A 19,737-nucleotide genomic window follows, 5' to 3' on the forward strand; every position below is an offset into this window, starting at 1 on the left:
CCTTTTGCAATGCAGGAGTCTTTTGCCCGACGTGGGGCTCAAACCCATGCCCCTGAGATCAAGAGTCTGATTCTCTACCACCTGAGCTATCCCTCTAGAAGTCATTAATCTTACATCACATACATGTATAGCAGGGATGAGAACTCTGCAGCCCCCCAGATTTTGCTGCTGGACTACAACTCCCTTCATCCCTGACCCAGCTTACTGGAGTTGGACTCCAGCAACATCTGGAGGGCCACAGGTCCCCCACCCACCTCTGCCTTATAGGTAAGGATTTGGGCATATCCTCCCTACCCATGTTCTCTTCCAGCCCTCTACTCTGCCCAGACTGTAATGCTGTGTTCCTCCTTTGTGTCGAAATCTTCTGACTGTCTCTGCTGTGGGAGATGTTTTGCACATGCATGCGCCAGGAGATGGTGGTGACACACTGCTTTCCTTCCCTTCTTCACAAGCAAACACAACCACTGTAAACCTTCCAACAAGCACCTTAGAAATCCAGCGATTCCCTCGGGAACCCCAGAAAAGCGTGGGGTCCGAGAGGCAAAGAGAGGGCCTGGGAAGCGAGCCAATCACAGCGACAGTCATCCCCCAGATCAGTGGAGTTCAGACCTGCAACACCATCCGGGTTCTGGAATGGAAGGATGGAGTGGCCACTCTCCCCGGAAGCAACCTGAGGGTAAGCGGAAGAAAGTCTCTTTGCTGTTCCTAAATCCCTTTCTCCTCAGCTTTCTAAGGGAGCGTTGGGTTTATTTATTGCTTCGTTTCAAATTCATAAATCGCTTTAGAAGCAAACGTTGCTCAAACAGTGTACAGTAAAATAAAGGAAAAAATAAGAAAAGACACTACAAACTCTTTAAAAACAATAAAAGTATTGTACGATTTATTATTCCATAAAATGACGGGGTCACACTTCCAGGAACGCCTTCTTGAACAAAAATATCTTTAATAGATGCTGAAATAGTAAGGCACTGGGTGCTTGTCTAATTTTAGTTGGTAACTGATTCCAGAGGGATGGAGCTGCGACACTAAAAGCAGTAATGGTAGCACCAGAGGCTTCTTAACATTACACAAAGGGTTATACATAGTGGAAGGCTAGGTCCTTGCATTCTGAGCTTTTTTTTTTTTTTTGCTTGAATGTGGCACTTTAAACTTCCCCTTTGGAATCTTCAGCGACAGCACGAAACTCACTGCTTGCTCTTGAGCTATTTTTCCAATCTATCCTACCTTACAGGATTGTTGTGAGGATGAAATAGAGTGGCCCCATGTTCATTTTCCCTAATCTCGTTGGGGCAAAGGCAGGATGCAGGTGTATTGATGATACCGCCTTGATTTCATTCCAGCACAATACAGCCATTGTGCCTAGATTTCTCTTGGTTTTTTTTCCTCCTATAACTTGTTAACCTTCCCTCTCTTATTGCTGTAGTTTCGGATAAATGAATATGGGACGCTGAAAGTGGTCAGTGCTGACAAGCTTTTGCCAACAGAGCCCCTAAAGGAATGCCACTCAGAAAGAGAGGGAGAGGATGAGGCAGCAGCACCTCTCAGCAAGGATAATCCCACCGTGACTCAAGGTGAGGATTGCTCCTCAGCAAGGGTTCAAAACTTTGCATGGAATTACACTTGTAGAAGCCCCTGCTGGGCCATAGTGATAATGAGAATGCTGGGGTGATATTGCTACCTCTTAATGCTTCTCTGGCTTCACACATGTGAAGAAATGTGTGATTTAAATGTATAATTACAGGTTCCTCAGATTTTTTTTTCTGTTGGATGGCCGCGTTCACAGCACACATTTAAAGCACTATGATACCACTTTAAACCAGCGTGTCTTCCTCTAAGGAATCCTGGGAGGGCGTTGTTAGCAGACCCCTATTCCCTTCACAGAGTTACTTTTCCAAGTTCCTTGTGAAGAGAGATTTGTTGTTATACTACTCTGCATGTTGTAGTTCTGTAAGGGGAACAGGGGGTCTTTCAGTAACTCTTAGCAAGCAAACTACGGCTCCCAGAATTCTTTGGGGTAAGCCATGACGGTTTAAAGTGCTTTAAATGTATGGTGTGAATTTGGCCTAACTGTTGTTCGAGAACACTGGGTGTCTGTGTCAAATCGCAGAATCGGCGGTGTGTGTATGAAAGATCATTGATTGATTTATTTTAAAACATTTCTAAATTGCTTAATGGTTAAAATCTCTCAGCAGGGCACAAACACTAAGCCAGCAACATAAAAACTGAGGTGAAAGGATCCAATCTTATGGGTTGGGGAAAACCTGGACAAATATATATGCCTTCACATGATGTCTGAAATAAAATGTGGCAGATCACGCATGGCAGAGGGAAAGGCAGGGGCAATGTGAAAAAATGCCCATTTTGGACTGACTGCACTGTGACTCCAACAGAGTACAAATCCAATGCATAAGAAATAACACAAGCAATAAAAATATAAATATAAATGATACTTGTAGCACGGGACATTACAGTAGCTGCAAGAGGCAGAAAAATGATTCAGTTGTTCACCCCTAGCAATTTTCAGGTGGTCCATGTGGGGGTGAAAAAGATTTGGAACCACTAATCTATGCAGTCTTAGTTATTCGGGTTACCTGAGTTTATTTTCTATCTAGTCTCTGAGTGCTTTGTTACAAGGCAAAATTTTGAGCTTGTGTGTCACTGTGCAGACAACCTAAAGCTGGTTCTTAGCATTGTGCTTCTGACACGAGTGCTCAGACAACCACGCCAGAATCTTGGCCAGCTGGCCAGCCTGCTGCTGTTGAGTTCGCTTGTGACCAATGTGGCCCATTTGAGTTTTTGCTTCTCTTTTGGTTTCCCTAGACTCTGATGTCCCAGAGGCTCCCAAGCTGCCAACCGTGGACAGCCTGTGCCATTGCAGCACCTGCGGCCGAAGAAACGTTTCAGGGTCAGCCCAGGAAGGAAGAGGGTTTTGCAGTGAGAACTGCCACCGGCAATTCAAAGAAAGGTAAAAAAAAGAAGGGGGGGGGGGAGACGCTATCCTTGCATGATAGGCAGCAGGAGGGGAGGAATTTTGCAGCTCTGCATATTCCTAATTCTTCTGATTTGGAGAAAGAAGAAATGGAGAGAAAGAAATGCTGCTGTGTATCTGCCAGGACTGGAAGCTCTCTTTCCTTTGGGTGGGTTATATTAAACCTACTCCTGTGCTGAAATGTGCTCCCCTGCCCCAGTTTCTCAAGAAGAAGAGACGTCCATTTTTATTGCCTCAGTCACAAGAATTCAGGGGGATTTTGAGCTCACAAATGGGCCAAGAGTAGTGTGCATGTTTCTTCTTTCCATTAAACGTTTCTCCAGCACTCTGCCACCTCCATGACTGTCTGCACTTCCTCATCAGAAAAAGGCCCCTTGGGACAAGTTACCTCATGATGTCTTCCCCTTGGCTTTTAGCTGAAGTGTCGGCATCTGAGAAGGTGGGCAGAGCGCAGACTGCTGGTGACTTGATTTGTAGGATGAAAGAGAGGCAACACATCTAGGAGGGTTTTAAGAGCAATATTTATAGCATTTGTGTCTCACCATGCTTCCAGGGAGTCCAGAGTGACTTACATGAGTGGTAATAATTAATAATAATAATAATAATAATAATAATAATAATAATAATAATAATTATTATTTATACCCTGCCCATCTGGCTGGGTTTCCCCAGCCACTCTGGGCGGCTTCCAACAGAACACTAAAATACAATAACCTATTAAACATTAAAAGCTTCCCTAAACAGGGCAGCCTGTTGGGACAGGGCTGGGGTATCACATTTTATCCTTAAAACAGGCCAGTGAGGTAGGCCGGAGCATATGCTGACATACTATGGGCTTCCCTGTCAGCTTCACAGCTGTACAGGGACTTGAACCTCTCATCTTCTTAGCCCAACACAATATTATCTGGTTGGTACAAATAGGTCTTGCTTCCCTAAGAAGTCAATCCCCTCCAAAGTGAGGCTTTGCCTCCTTCGTTCAGTTTCTACAGCGATCACAATATTGTTGCAGGAGCCGATTCTAGTGCTCAAGGCCAAGCAGTTCCCATTGCTTGGAAAACATGGTTGGCGGTAGAAGTCCTGAGTCTGCAAAGGTTTGCTTTGCTTTGTAGGTCTGTCATCGTGGAGAATTCTGCTGGCAGCACCAACTCCACTGAAATCCTCAAGCCAGTGAAGAAGCGGAAGAGGAAAGATTACCAAAGCCCCTCCGAGGAGGAAGAGGAAGAATCAGAGCAAATGGTACAGCTGGGGTGTTCTTCCATATATGTGCAAGAGGTCCCTAAGCAACATTTTGTTTTCATATATACAATTCCTCATTTCATTGACCTGACTGACTTGTTTCTAACTGATTTTTTAAAAATACTTTGACTATCAAAACTTGTGTGAGGGATTCAAATGTACATGCACTGTTAAAGTGGATTAGAGCTCTCTCCTGTCCTAGTGCAACAAATCTACTCTTGACAATAGCTGGGTTTTTTGCAGTTTGGAAAGTGATGGGGAAATGCACTGAAAAGTGTGGGGAGAATGAATGCTGAATAGAAGGCATATAAATGCCCCACAAGCAAACCAGGAGGAATGCGCAATAAAGACCAGACATAGTCTAAGCTCTGCATAAGCTCAGTGCAAGCAAATCAGGATGAATGGTCAATAAACAAGGTGTCTAGAGGAGCCCACAGATAGCATAAAATGATGCAGAATTTCAGTATTGTTTTATTATGGGGAAACTGATCTTACAGCAACTACCTTAGGACTTCCTTTCACGTGGATAAATAGGGGAGTCTGAAGTTAGCAGTAAATTAATTCAGAGTAGGAAGGTTTGATTTTTGTTTGTATGGTGTAGGAAGTGAAGCAAGAGGAGACAAATGGCTCTGGAGGAGAACTTCCTGCTGGCAGCATGGGGCATGACGAATGGAACACAAGTCAGCCTGGTAAGCTCATGGCATAGATCTCTTGCTCAAGCCATTCAGATTTTCTGTTTACTAAGATGATTCCTTGCGTAAATAAAGTGTGGCACTCCTTATTTACTCCTGTTCTCTGGAAGGTGGAGGGTAAACTGTATTGGGATGGAGTGGGTTTGGTTTAGAAGTTCCTGATCGGATAGTCAATCAAGAGTTCTTCTAGAGTCTTATGATCCAGTGGTGCATTTCAGAACGCTGCAGAGATTACAAAACACACAGAAACACCTGAAACCATAAAATAGACATTATTAGAAGTAGTCGTTGTTGTTATTTCCTACATTTATATCTAGCAGTTAAACCATTCAAGCAAGTGCATGTATCTGTCTACACAACTTGGATTTTTGGCTTCATATAATATTTTTGTATGGCAGTCCCTGCCATTAGCTTACAACTGGAGGCGGGAGGCATTTAGCTAGAAAGTATTAGTAGTTTGGGTGCAGAGGAGAGATGGTGGTGGTGCTGTTGGAGGCTATTGTAAGTCAATGTAAAAGAGCAAAAAATGAAATACTTAAGTCTATTACATTTAAAGTTATTTAATCGATTGAATCGTTTCAATAAAGCAACAGTGTAATGCAATTACATTGTTAGTGCTGAGTCTCCTAAGTCATCCCTTTGCATTGATTGACCAGCGCACTGGGAGGCAGGAAGAGGTTTACTTCATACTGTGCAAGTGGGGAGAATACAGCCTGCTTGCTTTTGCTGATGCTTCAGTAGAGAGAGGACCAAAGCCTTAATTAACATAATGAAAACTAAACGTTCTAGGAGGGGTCCACCCATCTGCCCTCTGTCTGCCGCCTTGGGGAAAAGGGGAAGCTCAATATAGGAAGTGCTTTCCTTATATACTGCATCAGAAATGCAATCCACTCATGATTATAAAGGGTTGGCCAGCATCCCATTAACTGAGTTGTCACATGATGGAGTAACATTATGCATAATGTGGAGGGAAACTAGATAGAAGTCTCCCCCCTCCAATCTCTCCTAATGCTAGAATCCTGGTGTCATCCAGTGAAGATGGATGCTGGGATATTCAAGGCAGAGAAAAGGAAGTTTTTTTTATTATTATTATTACACACAGTGCATGGTTAAATTATGCACTAAGATAATGTTTGATGTTTTATTATGTTTCTGTATATGCTGGAAGCTGCCCAGAGTGGCTGGGGCAGGTGGGGTACAAATAATAAAATTATGATTATGATTATTAATTATGAAATTTGCTACCACAAGATGTAGTGATGGTCACCAAGCTGGACAGCTTTAAAAGGGGACTAGACAAATTCATGAAGGTTAAGGCTATCAATGGCCACTTGTATGCCTCTGAATAACAGCTGTTGGTAAACATGGGGCAGGGGGAGAACATTACAGTTCACCTGCCCTGCTTGTGGGCTTCCTATGGTAAAAAAAAGATGCTGGACTAGATGGGCCTTTGGTCTAATCCAGCAGCTGTTTTTCTTATATTCCCAGTGTCTGACCAGCAAGAGGGCAACTGCTGAATCAAAGTCAGAACACCATGCTTTTGGGTAACATACATCACTTGTCCTGCCCTCAATTACTGTGTCTTCAAAAGGCGGAAGTAGTTGAGGGTCATAAATGGCAGTACAGTGGTACCTCGGGTTACAGATGCTTCAGGTTACAGACGCTTCAGGTTACAGACTCCACTAACCCAGAAATAGTACCTCGGGTTAAGAACTTTGCTTCAGGATGAGAACAGAAATCACACGGCAGCGGCGGGGCGGCGGTGGGAGGCCCCATTAGCTAAAGTGGTACCTCAGGTTAAGAACAGTTTCAGGTTAAGAACGGACCTCCAGAATGAATTAAGTTCTTAACCCGAGGTACCACTGTATGTGTGGCAGGAGGGCAGCACCAAGAGAGGACAGGACAGGGGAACTCATTTTCCTGTTTTCTGAACCTTGCCCCCAAAATGTCTAAATGCCAATAAAGCTATTATTGCTTTGACCATTTAAATTTGGTCCTTGTCTTGCTGTTCTCAGTTTCCAGTGAGGAGAAGACAGAAGGTTGGACCTGGGCATCTTACCTTGAAGAACAGAAAGCCATTGCTGCTCCTCTAAATCTGTTCCAGGAAGTGAGTTAACAGTGTCCCTGGTTTCTGTCATCTGTGGGTGTACCTAATCCCAGCAAATTCTACGAACTGTAGTTCCATGAGAGGGATCTCTGTCAAAGAATTCTTAGCACCATCTACTGACCACAGTTTGCAGGATCCTTTGTGAGAATCTGTAGCAGTTAGACTGAAATAAAAATTGGGTAAATTAGGAATGTAAATATGGCCAAGTGTGAGGAAACCTCTTATTCCGTTAGGAGTCAGTCTCTATCTTCTGCTGCCTTCCACCCATGTGTCCTTGTTTCCAACTCAACAATTTAATCATGGATTTTGCTTTATTTTCCTTAAAAGTCTAATCATGCTTTTATGTGATTCTTCTCACTTCCATTTATTTTCAGGGGGGGTTTTGTTTGTTTGTTTTTTGCTTTTCTGTCAGTGGAAAATCACATGGGAGAGTAATTCTAAAAAGTTGTTGAGGGAATAAAATGAATCTACAGTGTATTCTTTTGAAAGTATTACATGTTTTTTAAGTGATCCATAGTAGTTTAATGTATCCATTGGAAGCGCTCTGTTTGAGATTAACTTGATTTGACCATGTAGGCAGTATTTTTGGATTAGTGAGGAGGCTGCATCACTTACTCCCCATTTTCGTACACGTTTTCCCCATCCTGCTGGGTGTTCTAGATAAACCAGTCTTCCACATTTTCAGCACACTTCATGCTAAGCCTGAGAGAATCTGATTCCTCTTCCCAGATGGAGAATAAAAGCTGTGTGTATGGCTGCTGCAGGGGTCTATTAACTAGTACCTGTGACATCACTCAAGGCATACACCTCTCTGGAGCTGCTTTGTGTGTGTTTTAATAAAGGCTGTGTTCATACATAAAGCATGGAGTATTAGGCAAATAATGTGTGCTTGGTTTGGGCCTTCTTATTCCTGCAGGGGAAAAACTAACTATGATCCTTGACTTAGTGCTGTGTCCAAACCCAAGGTTCATGCTTTGTTTCACTCCAACAAACCATGATTGGCAAGCCAATTCTTTATTATGCATATGCCAGTTTTGGTTTCTCTCAGTTCCTCATTTTTTCAATCTTCTACACATGTCCTCATCAGTTTGCAGGTTGTTGTTGTTTTTAAGTTCCCATGAAAACCAACAGCATTTTAATGATAAGTTCTCCTAATACACACATTTTTGTATGCTGTTTCCCCCAATACACACATTTTTTTGCAAACCATTTCCCCCCTGATATAATGCAGAATTCCATTGGGTGAACGGTGTAAAAGACAAGCAGCCCAGCAATAGCAATAAAACATTTTTCACCTTTTCCTGTGGTTTGTTCCTTTTAGCACCAGTCGACCCCCCAGCAGAAGAATGGTTTCAAAGTGGGGATGAAACTGGAGGGGATCGATCCTCAGCACCCTTCTATGTACTTCATCCTGACTGTGGCCGAGGTGAGATGGGTCTGTCCATTTGCATTCTCTTGCATCTGAGCTGCTGAACGCCATGATAGGTTGCATCTAAAGTAGCACTGAGTAATGCGCCCCACCGGCGCATGGATTTCCGCTTGTGTAATGGGACTTCTCTCCCGTCTCCTTCCCCTGCATATGCCCTAAATGTGTTCTAGGAGGACCTGCATATTGGGGGAGGACGCAGGGGCCAGGGGGCATGCTGAAATCCTTGTGCTAACAGGACATGTTAGTAGGATACCACCCATTGCCTCCCTCTGGGTTTCTTTCTGGCTATTCTAAATACAACTAGAGCACAGCACCATCAGATCTGTTTTATGAGCATTTGCTGAAGTACAAGGCTTAAATAAGTCACAGATCTCCCTGAAATGGAGTTATCAGATCCTTGCAAAGGGTTTTGTAGACTCTCACTTCATGGAGCACTCCAAGGCTCTGGGTTCAAGCCAAACTTGCAGAACAATCCAGAATCCCAAACCGCTGTACTGTAAGGGGTTAGGATGAGGCAGAGGTGCCCTTTGTCAAACTCGGCTGGGCTGGGTTGGGATCTGCTGGTTGGGGCTTTGGCCACTGTGAATCTCCCAAGAGCACCTACCACAGGTCTGGCTGCTGGTGTTTGGAATATATCCCTTAAACAGGCTCAAGCTGGGCTGGCCAGGGATCCACTGTATTCTGAGCTGGTCCAGGTACCAGAAGGTTGATGCAACAGGTCTGATCCTGACCTCTGCTGCACCTGCCTGGAGCTGACATAGCAAAAAATACTGGAGTTTAATTCCCACCTGCCAACTGTAGCTGGCAGGGCTCTGAATGTGACAATAGCTCTTCTGCTCTGTTTTTTTTATTTTGACATATCTATTTTTATTGATACTTATACAAAAGTTCAGGCCCAATACAAAGTATCTTTATATAATACACCAGAATAAAAAAACACACATTTAAAATCTAATCTAAAAAAAAAGAAGGGAAAAAAAACAGGAGCAAAAAGAAGGAAAAAGGAAAAGAAAAAGAAAAAAGAGAGAGAAAATAAAATGGAAAATAAAATAAAATATTTTTTCAATCTTCAAATTCAGATATTACAAGTTCATTTTCTCTTTTACTCAAAAAGTCCAGGAAAAGTTTCCAATCTTTAATAAATGTCAGTAATGATTTGTCTCTAATTAACTTTGCCATCTTGGCTAAGTCCAATAATGTTATAAACCATTCCACCGTAGTAGGTAAGGCTGTATCTTTCCATCTTTGTGCATATAACAGTCTCGCTGTTATATATTGGAATGCTTTTCCCTGTTAAGCCCCATTGCTGCCTGCCAGGGGTTAGACTAGACCCACTGAACTTCGGATCCATCCCTGTGTTTGCAGAACCCATTTCATTAGACATTGTTAATTTGAGATAGAAAGCAGCTATGTACCAGTTAGAAATCAAATGTAAATGCTCACACTATTGTAGATTTTACACGCAGACTGGGAAATGTACAAACTATGATGTAAGCATCATTTACCTGTGCCAGATTCCTACCTCTCAGGAGGTAGAAAAATAACTGGTTGCTGGACCCAGCATGTCAGAATTTTGACGCACCAGCCCGGTAAGGGATGGAAATAACAAGTAAGTTTGGCTTATCCTATCCAGAAAGAGTTGCAGAATGAAAACCCATTTATTGAGATGGCATGTCCCTTTCTGTTGCTTTTCCTGCATACAGGTATGTGGATATAGGATGCGCCTTCATTTTGATGGCTACTCTGAATGCCATGATTTCTGGCTGAACGCTGACTCCCCCAACATTCATCCTGCCGGCTGGTTTGAAAAAACAGGACACAAACTCCAGCCCCCAAAAGGTGAGTGAATTAGGGTGGTGCATCTGCAGGCACAGCTTCCATCCTTGCTGCAGGAGAAATCTCAGCATCTCCCCAAGAGTGAAGATAGCCAAGCAAGAGTGGCTGCTGGCATGTGGGAACCTGAATCACAGCCCTATTTGCATAACTGAGTCGTGTAAATTGCACCATAGGTAAATTGGTTTGAGAGAGGGTCCTCAGTAGCTTTCAAGGTGTGGGTGGGGAAAACGTGGCTTTCTAGATGCTGTGGTGGTTGCTCTTTCTATCCAGCCTTTTTCCCTGATAGGGACTCGAGGTGGCTTAAAGCTAAAATAGGAACAGCTGGAAACATAGGGGGGGGGGAATCCAGTTAAACATTAATGGTGCTGCCTGGGGCTGATGGGGATTAGAGTCCATTAATGTGTGGGGTCCACAGGTTCCCCATCAGTGTCTTAAGGAAACATTAATACTGTGCATCTAAAGCACCATGGTAGCAATTTAAACAGGCATGGCTCCCCCTAAAAAATCCTGGGAACTAGTTTGTTAAGGGTGCTGTTCCCCCTACAGAGCTACAATTCGCAGAATGAAAAGGGATTGATTGTTAAACTGCTCTGGGAATTGTAGCTCTGGGAGGTGACGTGGAGTCTCCCAACAACCCTTGGTACCCTCAATAAACTACAGCTCACATAATTTTTTGGGGGGTGGGAATCATGACTGCTTAAAGTGGTACCACAGCGCTTTAAATGTATGGTGTGAATGTGGCCTTAAAGTATCTCAGTGCCATCCCAAAAGAAGCTGATATTTGAGGAAGCTGAGAAGCACCACCTCTGTTCACTTGTTTCCGCAGGTCAAAGAGGGAAGTGTGGCTGCCCACTGAAATGCTTCTTTCCCCCTCTTTTTTTTATTTTAGGGTGTCTAGGTTACAAGGAAGAAGATTTCAACTGGGCCAACTATCTGAGGATAACCAAAGCTCAGGCTGCTCCAAAGCACCTATTTTTCACTCCAGACAGTGTGAGTAGCTGTGATGGCTTGTGAATGCTCTTCGCAAGAAGTACCTCTGCTCACTCAGATATATATCTATATAGATAGATAGATGATAGATAAATAGATATACACACACATACACACAATTTTTATTTTACATATGTACAAGCAGCGCATTACAATTATGCATCTGAATCCTCCGGCTCAGATTCTGGGAGTGGCTTCTTCTCCAACAGAAAAAGCAGGGAAGTTTCACGTGATGCCTCTCCCCCCTCCTCTTTAACTCTCTCCTTTCCCTGGCAAACGGAATAGGCATTGTCTCACTGTCTGTGCCAGAACTTCCTGTGTGGTGCTGAGGCTCTGGTTCAACATCTGAGAGCCATCCCGCCTCCTGGCTGTCCCCTCCTTCCTCAATCGCCACTTCCTGCCCCCCTCCCTCTGCCTGTTCCTGCTCTGGCAATACCATGACAGTAGCTGACCCGTTTGCCTACAAACTACCCCCATTCTCTGTGCTCTGGAAATTGTGGCAAGAGAAATATTTCTGCATACAACGACACACAAAAGAACCTAGCCTGCCCCATTAGTGTGGCCCCAGGATTGGAAAGCTTCAGAGGAGTAAGTTTAGTATTGATGCACATGCAGGACCCCACCAGACTGTCAGTATATCCGGCATACTGGAAATTAAGGTTTCTGCAGTTAAAGTGGATTAAGGTCCTATTGCAGCAAGTCCCTCCCTCCTTTTAAAACAGCAACACTTGGAAAGTGACAGGGATATGCCTTGAATAGTGTGGAATGCAGGAATGAGTAACAGGAAGATGTGTCAGCACTCCTCAAGCAGATCAGGATGAATGGAGGATGAATGCTTATCGTCATATAAACATCCCACAAACAAATCAGAGCAAATGCTCAATAAACACTAGATATCATCTGATCTCCACAAAAGTTTTGTGTAAGGAAACCAGAAGAACTGCTCAGTAAACAGGTTATCTGGAGGAGCCCATCATAAAAATAAGGCTCTCAACAGAATAAAGAATTGAATTGGATTAATACTGTGGCCTTCCACAGATTGATTACTTGATGGCAGTGGCGTAGCGTGGGTTGTCAGCACCCAGGGCAAGGCAAGTAATTTGCGCCCCCTAACCCGTGGATTTGCGCCCCCTAACCCGTGGATTTGCCCTAACCCCAGATGTTGCGCCCAGTGCGGCCGGCCCCCCCTGCACCCCCCACGCTACACCACTGCTTGATGGAATTTAAATAAATTACCAATACTGCATTATAGCTGTTTGTTGTTTTTGTAGTTGATGCCCCGAAGGAAGTGCAAGATAGGTGCACCATCAGCTCCACCTACATGTTTGTGCGATTCACACATCACTGCTACACCTCAGGATTGCAGCACATGGGTGCATGTATGAAAAGGGCCCGTTTTCTTTCTTTCTTCTGTTTCCTCAGAACGCTGCTCCTACAGGGTTCCAAGTGGGTATGAAGCTTGAAGCAGTGGACCGCATGAATCCTTCTTTGATATGCGTTGCCACGGTGACAGATGTGGTGGACAATCGCTTTTTGGTGCACTTTGACAACTGGGATGACACATATGACTACTGGTAGGTGAGAGAGGAGTAGAAAGATTGCATAGAAAAAGCAGTCTTAGGCTGAGCTGTAGGTGTATCTTGCTTGAGGAAAGCCTTTCAGAATTTCAAGGAACGTTAACATGAAATTGTCATGAGAGTTATAATTGCACACCTCTCATTGAGCCACGCTCTCTGTTCCATCAAGTCTACTGTCTTGGAGCACCATTTTGTATTTTACTGGAATCTTGGTTGTAACAGTTCAGAAATGGAACCAAGTTTATTAGCATTATCATTTACAAAGATTAGTCACATTTTTTTCCACTCAGCTGTTACATGGTAACTTGTACAAAGTTACTGTTTGCAGGCCTTTTTGTACCTACTCAATTTCTGTGCAACCTCCCTGTCCCAAACATTATTGATCCTGTGTTAGAGTATTTGGGCATTAGTTAGTTGATTGAGGAGAGGGGGGCGCCATTAAAGATGGTTTGGAAGCATCTGATGAACTCTTTTAAAAGAGGTGGTCTGTTGTTGTTTAATCGTTTAGTCGTGTCCGACTCTTCGTGACCCCATGGACCAGAGCACGCCAGGCACTCCTGTCTTCCACTGCCTCCCGCAGTTTGGTCAAATTCATGCAATCTGGGTTGTGGGGCAGAGACATGGAGCTGCCCCTCTGCCCCCAGCTTTACTGTAGATTTGGTGGATGGAGGTGAGGTCACGGTGGCATGGGTGCACCTGCATAGCCCAAACCTACTGCCACCCTGCCTAAGCCCAATCCAGGTACGTGTAGTAACACCGGTAGGGAGTGAGTGGCGCTGTGGTCTAAACCACTGAGCCTCTTGGGTTTGCCAATTTGAAGGTCGGCGGTTTGAATCTGCCCAGCGGGATGAGCGCCCTTTGCTCTGTTCCAGCTTCTGCCAACCTAGCAGTTCAAAAGCATATCAGTGCAAGTAGATAAATAGGTGCTGCTGCGACAGGAAGGGAAATGGCGTTTCTGTGTACTCTGGCACTCGTCACGGTGTCCCGTTGCGCCAGAAGCAGTTTAGTCATGCTGGCCACGTGACCTGGAAAGCTGTCTGCGGACAAACACCGGCTCCCTTGGTCTGAAGTGAAATGAGTGCTGTACCAGAGTTGGGAGGGCAGATCTGTGATTCCACCCCGCCACACAGCCAATGACTAGAAAGTATAATAAAATATATATTAAAGGTTATAAAGAGTGCAAGTTAAATCAACATCAGCAAATAAACCTCCTTTAACATATACCCTTTATACTTGTTTTGTTCCAGGTGGTGAGGGAGTGGGCTTTTAAAACGTTCCACTTTTGGGTCAATATTTTGGGCCTATTTTTTAACAGCTGCCATCTTTCCAAATATATTGCCATGGTAGCAAGTGTGTGTTGTGCTCATGCTACATAACTAATCTAATCTAATCAAAAAAACCGGCAGAGAGGAACTGAGAGAGAATTAAGAGCCTCGGACGTGAGATCTCCAGGCTGATAGAAGATTAAAACTGGACATTTGTTGGGGATCGGAACCGGGAAAGGGGGTGGTGGGGTTTGAGAATCCAAGGGGTGTATAATTATGATCTGTCTTTTTTTTTTTTTGTTTGGTTATTAATATGAAAATTGGGAAATTCGTGGAATGGAATCAGGGTCGACTTTAGGAAAAAGATTTGTGTATTGAGGTACAAATATTGATGTTTATAAGTTAAAATAAGTTTAAAAAATGAATTAAATATAAAAAGGTTAAAAATTGGGGATAAGAACTTGTTGAACAAACAACTTGAATTGGAATGCAAGAAGGGGAAGTGTGGGGAAGTCTGGGAATTATGGTAATGAAAATATGGAATTGTAAATTTTATGTGTTTTTAAATTTTTCCTTTTTTATTTTTTTGTATTTTTTTGTTTTTTTTATTTCTTTTGTATTGAATTTGAAAATCCTAATAAATATTTCAATAAAAAAAAAAACTAATCTAATTTGCATTTTTGGATGGATGGATCTGTCATTCTCAGCTTTCTCGCTTTCTCCTTTTTCCCACCTTAAGTTCATTTCTCCGTATTTCTGTATCAATTTGCAATTTTTAAAAAAAGACAATGAAAATTCCCTGCCATTTCAGTGAGATTTATCTGAATCGACTCTTTTCTGTGTTTTGCCTAACACGTGTAATTTTGCAAAGCAATTTCCCTAGTATAATGTGTTCTTGTATCTTATTGTCACCAATATAGGCATTTATATGCACGCTTTACCCTAGTAGATACATTTATGTACACACTACTTGGCTTGAGAACTGCATATCAAAATTTGGAAGAGTGTGCATTTTGAAGGATGACTGTGTTTCAGTCTGCATATACTTTTGGAAAGTGTACATTTGGTAGCTTTGCCTTTAAATGCAGATTTAATCAAATTTCTCCCCGCCACTATTTGTATTGCAGGTGTGACCCCAGCAGTCCCTACATCCACCCGGTTGGTTGGTGTCAGGAACATGGGAAGCCCCTCACTCCTCCACAAGGTGAATACACAATTGTTGTCTATTCTGCTTCTTACTGCAGCTGCTTCCACACCACACAAGACATGCCCATTGGGCCATATTGCTTGGTACTGTTATCAATTGCAAGTTTTTAGTTTTTGACCACCTAGAAACTCACAGTAGCATTCACACAAACTACACATCCATGTGGACATGATCTCCACATCAGAAAAAGTGAAGCAGCTGAAAGTCTTTGTTGAAATGGATATCAGTGCAGAATTTGCTGGAGCAGAGTCAGAATAATCTCTCAAAAATCCTATGATTATTCAGTTCATGGCAGTTTTTAAAGCTGGTGCCTGCATTCCCATCAGTGTATTGTTTATTTCTTAAATTTCAATTAGAAATAGAGCTGAACAGCCATAAATCAATTGTAAAGCCTACCTTTGTATAGCATGGGTTGACGGTCACAGGGTGGACAAACATTGCGGGGGAATCCACTTGATAGGTCAGTGATTTTCACATAGCTGCTGCTGACCATCTTGAGTTCCTGAGAGCTTATTGCAACTAGTGAAGGATTCTCTCTAGCAAAAGCCTGTCATCTGGCAGACCCTTTCATTTCCAGACTACCCTGATCCTGAGAACTTCAGCTGGGAAAAATACTTGGCAGAAACAGGTGCTTCTGCGGTGCCAACTTGGGCCTTTAAGGTGGTGAGTAGTCTCTACCATATATAAGCAAACATTTCCAGGAAGGGTTGTGGCAATGGTGGTGAATTGGGTACAGGCGAGGAATCTGACCTTGATGCATGTCCTGTGCAAATGCTCACAATGCAACTTTACGTGAAGGATAGGGTTATCAGTGGCTATGACTCATGATGGGTCTGTTACCTCCCGTATTGGAAGCAGTATGCCTCTCAATATCAGTTGCTAAGGATCCCAAGCAGGAGAGTGCTATTGGGCTCATGTCTTGCCTGTGAGTTTCCAATAAGCATTTGATTGGCTAGTGTGGGAGTCTAATCCAGCTGGGTTGAATTCAGGTTGAATTTTAGCAATTTGCAAGGCTTCACACTCTTGCCAAACTAGTAAACTCTCCAAGTCCATCATTCTGCAGATATGGATGGATAGAGAACTGTTCTAACCACCCCATTCTCTTCCCTCTCCAGAGGCAGCCCCACGGCTTCCTGATCAACATGAGGTTGGAGGCAGTGGACCGAAGAACTCCCTCCCTGATCCGAGCAGCCTGTGTGGAGGATGTAGAAGACTACAGGGTAAAGGTGGGTTTCTTCCTTGCTCAGTACTTATACCTTATTGGTGAATCACTGAAATATAGGCCAGTTGTTAATAGGGGTGGTTGGCCTACATTGGAAGCAAGAGCAAATCTTCTGATATAACATTGAATAAGCAGCCCTGGATGCATGTGTGTCTCAGAACATGCTTGTTGCCTTCCTCCATGCTGGTTTAATGCTCAGGAGATGGATTTCTAAGTCTAATGGCAACCTGTTGATTTGTGCCCTACAGATCCATTTTGATGGCTGGAGCCATATCTACGATTTCTGGATAGACTCGGACCACCCAGACATTCACCCAGTGGGGTGGTGCTCAAAAACGGGGCATCCACTGCAGCCTCCTCTCAGTAAGGACAAATATTGTGCATGGTGCAAGCGTTCGCTGCAGCTCTGTTTAGCATATAGCAGCAGTAGCAAACTCAGGTCCCCAAGGCCTAGTTCACACATCAGTTTTAAACCACAATTTAAAGTGTGTTGGTCACACTGTTAAAAATAGTGGGCACTTCTCCTCTGGTCTCACTGCTGCCGCACTGTTGGGAGTTAAGCCATGGCTTGGCTTAGCGTTACATCCAAAGGCAGACTTTTGGTTTGTTTCTCCCCAACAAGCTATGAGTGGTAAGCCGATAACAGACCATGGTTATAGCTCTTGGTTTGGAGAGAAGCAAAGCATGCACCCAGTTTTGAACATAATGCTAAACCAGTAGTTTAGCTCCAGCAGTGGGTCAGGAGCAGGGAAAGTGGGAGGTAATTTTCGGACTGCACGTTTCCTCTTTCATGCAATCCATAGCATGCATTCACCTTTAAGCCACAACTGAGCTATGGTTTAAAGTGGTGTTTGAAGGATGCCTATGACCATCTTGGTGGTTGTCCAGGGTTTCAGACAGGGGACATTTCTAATCCTATGTGGAGGTGCTGCAGATTGAACCAGGGACCTTTCTGAATGCAAAGCACATGCCCTTCCCCTAGAAATCTTAATCTGGATAATTTTCCTCCCCTTCTTGTGCAGGGCCAAAGGAACCTGTCTCTTCTGCCAATGGGAGCTGCCCAACTTTGGCCTGTAAGACCCTCCCCACCACCAAGAGTTCCAAATACAGCTTTCACAGGTGAGCTCTTGCCATAAGGTACAGAGGAAACTCGTTGGTGAGTCTACTGCTGTAGGCTACATCCCCCCAGGTTCCCACTACCCATAGCCAAGGAAGCAAGTACTGTGGTGGCCCATGCAGTTTACCTGGAATATGGGTTGTCAATGTAAGTTAATTGTGCTTTATCTGCACAACGTGTGGCTCACCAAGACTGTATCCACCAGCCATGTATGGATCAACAAGCTTCTGTCGTTGTTGGGCTGTCACAGATTGGAAAAGCATGTGGGGCTATCAAGCCCTGGCAAGATACAGTACATGGTGGTTGGGTTGCATTTGGCTTGATAGATCAGAGGTTGGACGCGGTTGTGCCTTATGTGGCAACTGCCCCTATACGTGACAGCTGTCAGTAATACTCAGAACTAAGCACTCCTTTCTGCTTCCCCTGTTCTCCAGGAAGTGTCCAACCCCCGGTTGCGATGGCTCAGGTCATGTGACCGGGAGATTTACAGCACATTACTGCATCTCAGGGTGCCCCCTGGCAGAGAAGAACCAGGGAAGAATGAAGGCAGATCTCTCAGACACAGAAAACTCCGTCCGAAAGAGGAACTTGATCGGCTTCTCTCAGCGGAAGAAATCACGGCACCATGGAAGGTAAGAAGGCAGCTGGCCCTGCTGATACACTTGGACTTCCACACTGAGATTAGTATATTATCACACCCAAGTGAAACGTTTTTTGAAGTGAAGGACATGAGGAAGGAGTTGATAATGCAGGTGAGCTGCGCACAGGTGAGCTTCAAGCAAGCTGCCGGCCAGCTCTGTGGAGCCTCCTTTTATTCACACAAATATGCAAACCCAGGCAGATACATTTTGGGCTGTGACCTGTACACATCTTCCAGTCCCGAGATTGTGGGGTGGTACAAAGTTATTTCGGCACCTGTTTCCACCGCATCATTTTCCCCTTGCACAGTGTATGACGAAGGAGACAAAAGGTCTCGAGAGACAAAGGTTACAGGCAGGGCACCGCGGACTACTGAGACCGCAAAAGGTTAGACAGAGGGCACGATGTTCAGACAGCTGTGGCTTTGTCTGTGAGGGGGAGTGTGCCCCGCACCCCAAGGTCACGCGTGCAGGCAGGCTGAGGCTGCCTGCGGGTGGGGAGTGTGCTCCGGACCCAGCAATCATTCCTACAGTTTTTCTCTTCTTTGCTCTGTGGATGCTCAATAGAGCTTAGCCATTTTATATTACCCCTCCATATCCATAGCAAGTTTGGGGAACCTCTGGTGCACAAACCGAAGACAAGCCCCCACTCCACACTTCCCTGTCTGGACCATGTTGTTCCCCAGGCCATGCCCTCTACTAGCCCTGTTTTACACCCTCCTTGTGTCCCCCCCCCAGGTAGGATGTGTCCTTGAACTCTTATAACGCTTGCTGGGAGGCTAGAGATGGGTGTGCAATTGTGTGTAGAAACTAGCCTACTGCCCTGCTTCAGGGTGGAACTCAACATAGTGCTAAAAGGCTTGTTCCCATCCACACAAGATTTCTGCCCCCCATGCTGTTATGTGGGTTCTTTTAACCCTTCAGGGTGGATTTGGGGGAGGTCTTGGGGAGGAAAGATGGGGTGCAGCCCCATTGCAATAGCTTCTGCTAATGGAACTGAATCCAGCCCTATTTCTGCAGCGAGACGCACTGTCCTTCCATGTTGAAGGAGCAAGTTTGCCCCCATTCCCCTCCGTTACAGTGATAATCCTCAATGTGAACCAGATGCGTTAAGCAAATGCCTAGACCAGGCACTACAATTCCCATAATCCCTGATCACTGGTCCTGTTAGCTAGGGATCATGGGAGTTATAGTCCCAAAACATCTGGAGGGCCGAGTTTGCCTATGCCTGGCCTGGACATACGGAGACCTGGTTCAGACAATTCTCCCCTGACCTTAAAAAGATGTGTGAACCAGGCTTCAGTAAATGGGATTTACCAGAACTTGTCATCTTTCAATTCATGCACTGTGGATTTTGAAGATGAAGCTTGTTTTATTTCTCTAGGGGACGACCTCCGAAATACCGGAAAATCCAGCAGGAAGACTTCCAAAG

General features: G+C 44.3%; 1 protein-coding gene across 4 annotated transcripts in view; it reads left to right on the top strand.

The window, feature by feature from the left end:
- The window catches only part of L3MBTL1 (L3MBTL histone methyl-lysine binding protein 1), a 44,019-nt gene that overhangs the window by 14,823 nt on the left and 9,459 nt on the right, over positions 1-19,737 (top strand). For all 4 annotated transcript variants that reach the window (XM_083618533.1, XM_083618534.1, XM_083618535.1 and 1 more), the window contains 17 exons: positions 453-676; positions 1,424-1,571; positions 2,821-2,965; positions 4,099-4,225; positions 4,827-4,914; positions 6,933-7,024; positions 8,346-8,450; positions 10,157-10,292; positions 11,179-11,279; positions 12,702-12,853; positions 15,249-15,325; positions 15,906-15,991; positions 16,444-16,554; positions 16,799-16,913; positions 17,573-17,669; positions 18,102-18,299; positions 19,690-19,736. In XM_083618533.1, the coding sequence (XP_083474659.1) occupies positions 453-676; positions 1,424-1,571; positions 2,821-2,965; positions 4,099-4,225; positions 4,827-4,914; positions 6,933-7,024; positions 8,346-8,450; positions 10,157-10,292; positions 11,179-11,279; positions 12,702-12,853; positions 15,249-15,325; positions 15,906-15,991; positions 16,444-16,554; positions 16,799-16,913; positions 17,573-17,669; positions 18,102-18,299; positions 19,690-19,736 (2,049 nt within the window). The remainder of the gene's footprint in view (positions 1-452; positions 677-1,423; positions 1,572-2,820; positions 2,966-4,098; positions 4,226-4,826; positions 4,915-6,932; positions 7,025-8,345; positions 8,451-10,156; positions 10,293-11,178; positions 11,280-12,701; positions 12,854-15,248; positions 15,326-15,905; positions 15,992-16,443; positions 16,555-16,798; positions 16,914-17,572; positions 17,670-18,101; positions 18,300-19,689; position 19,737) is intronic.

This window comes from Podarcis filfolensis (genome assembly GCF_964270895.1).
Source record: "Podarcis filfolensis genome assembly, chromosome: 6".
In the NCBI taxonomy this organism is placed as follows: domain Eukaryota; kingdom Metazoa; phylum Chordata; class Lepidosauria; order Squamata; family Lacertidae; genus Podarcis; species Podarcis filfolensis.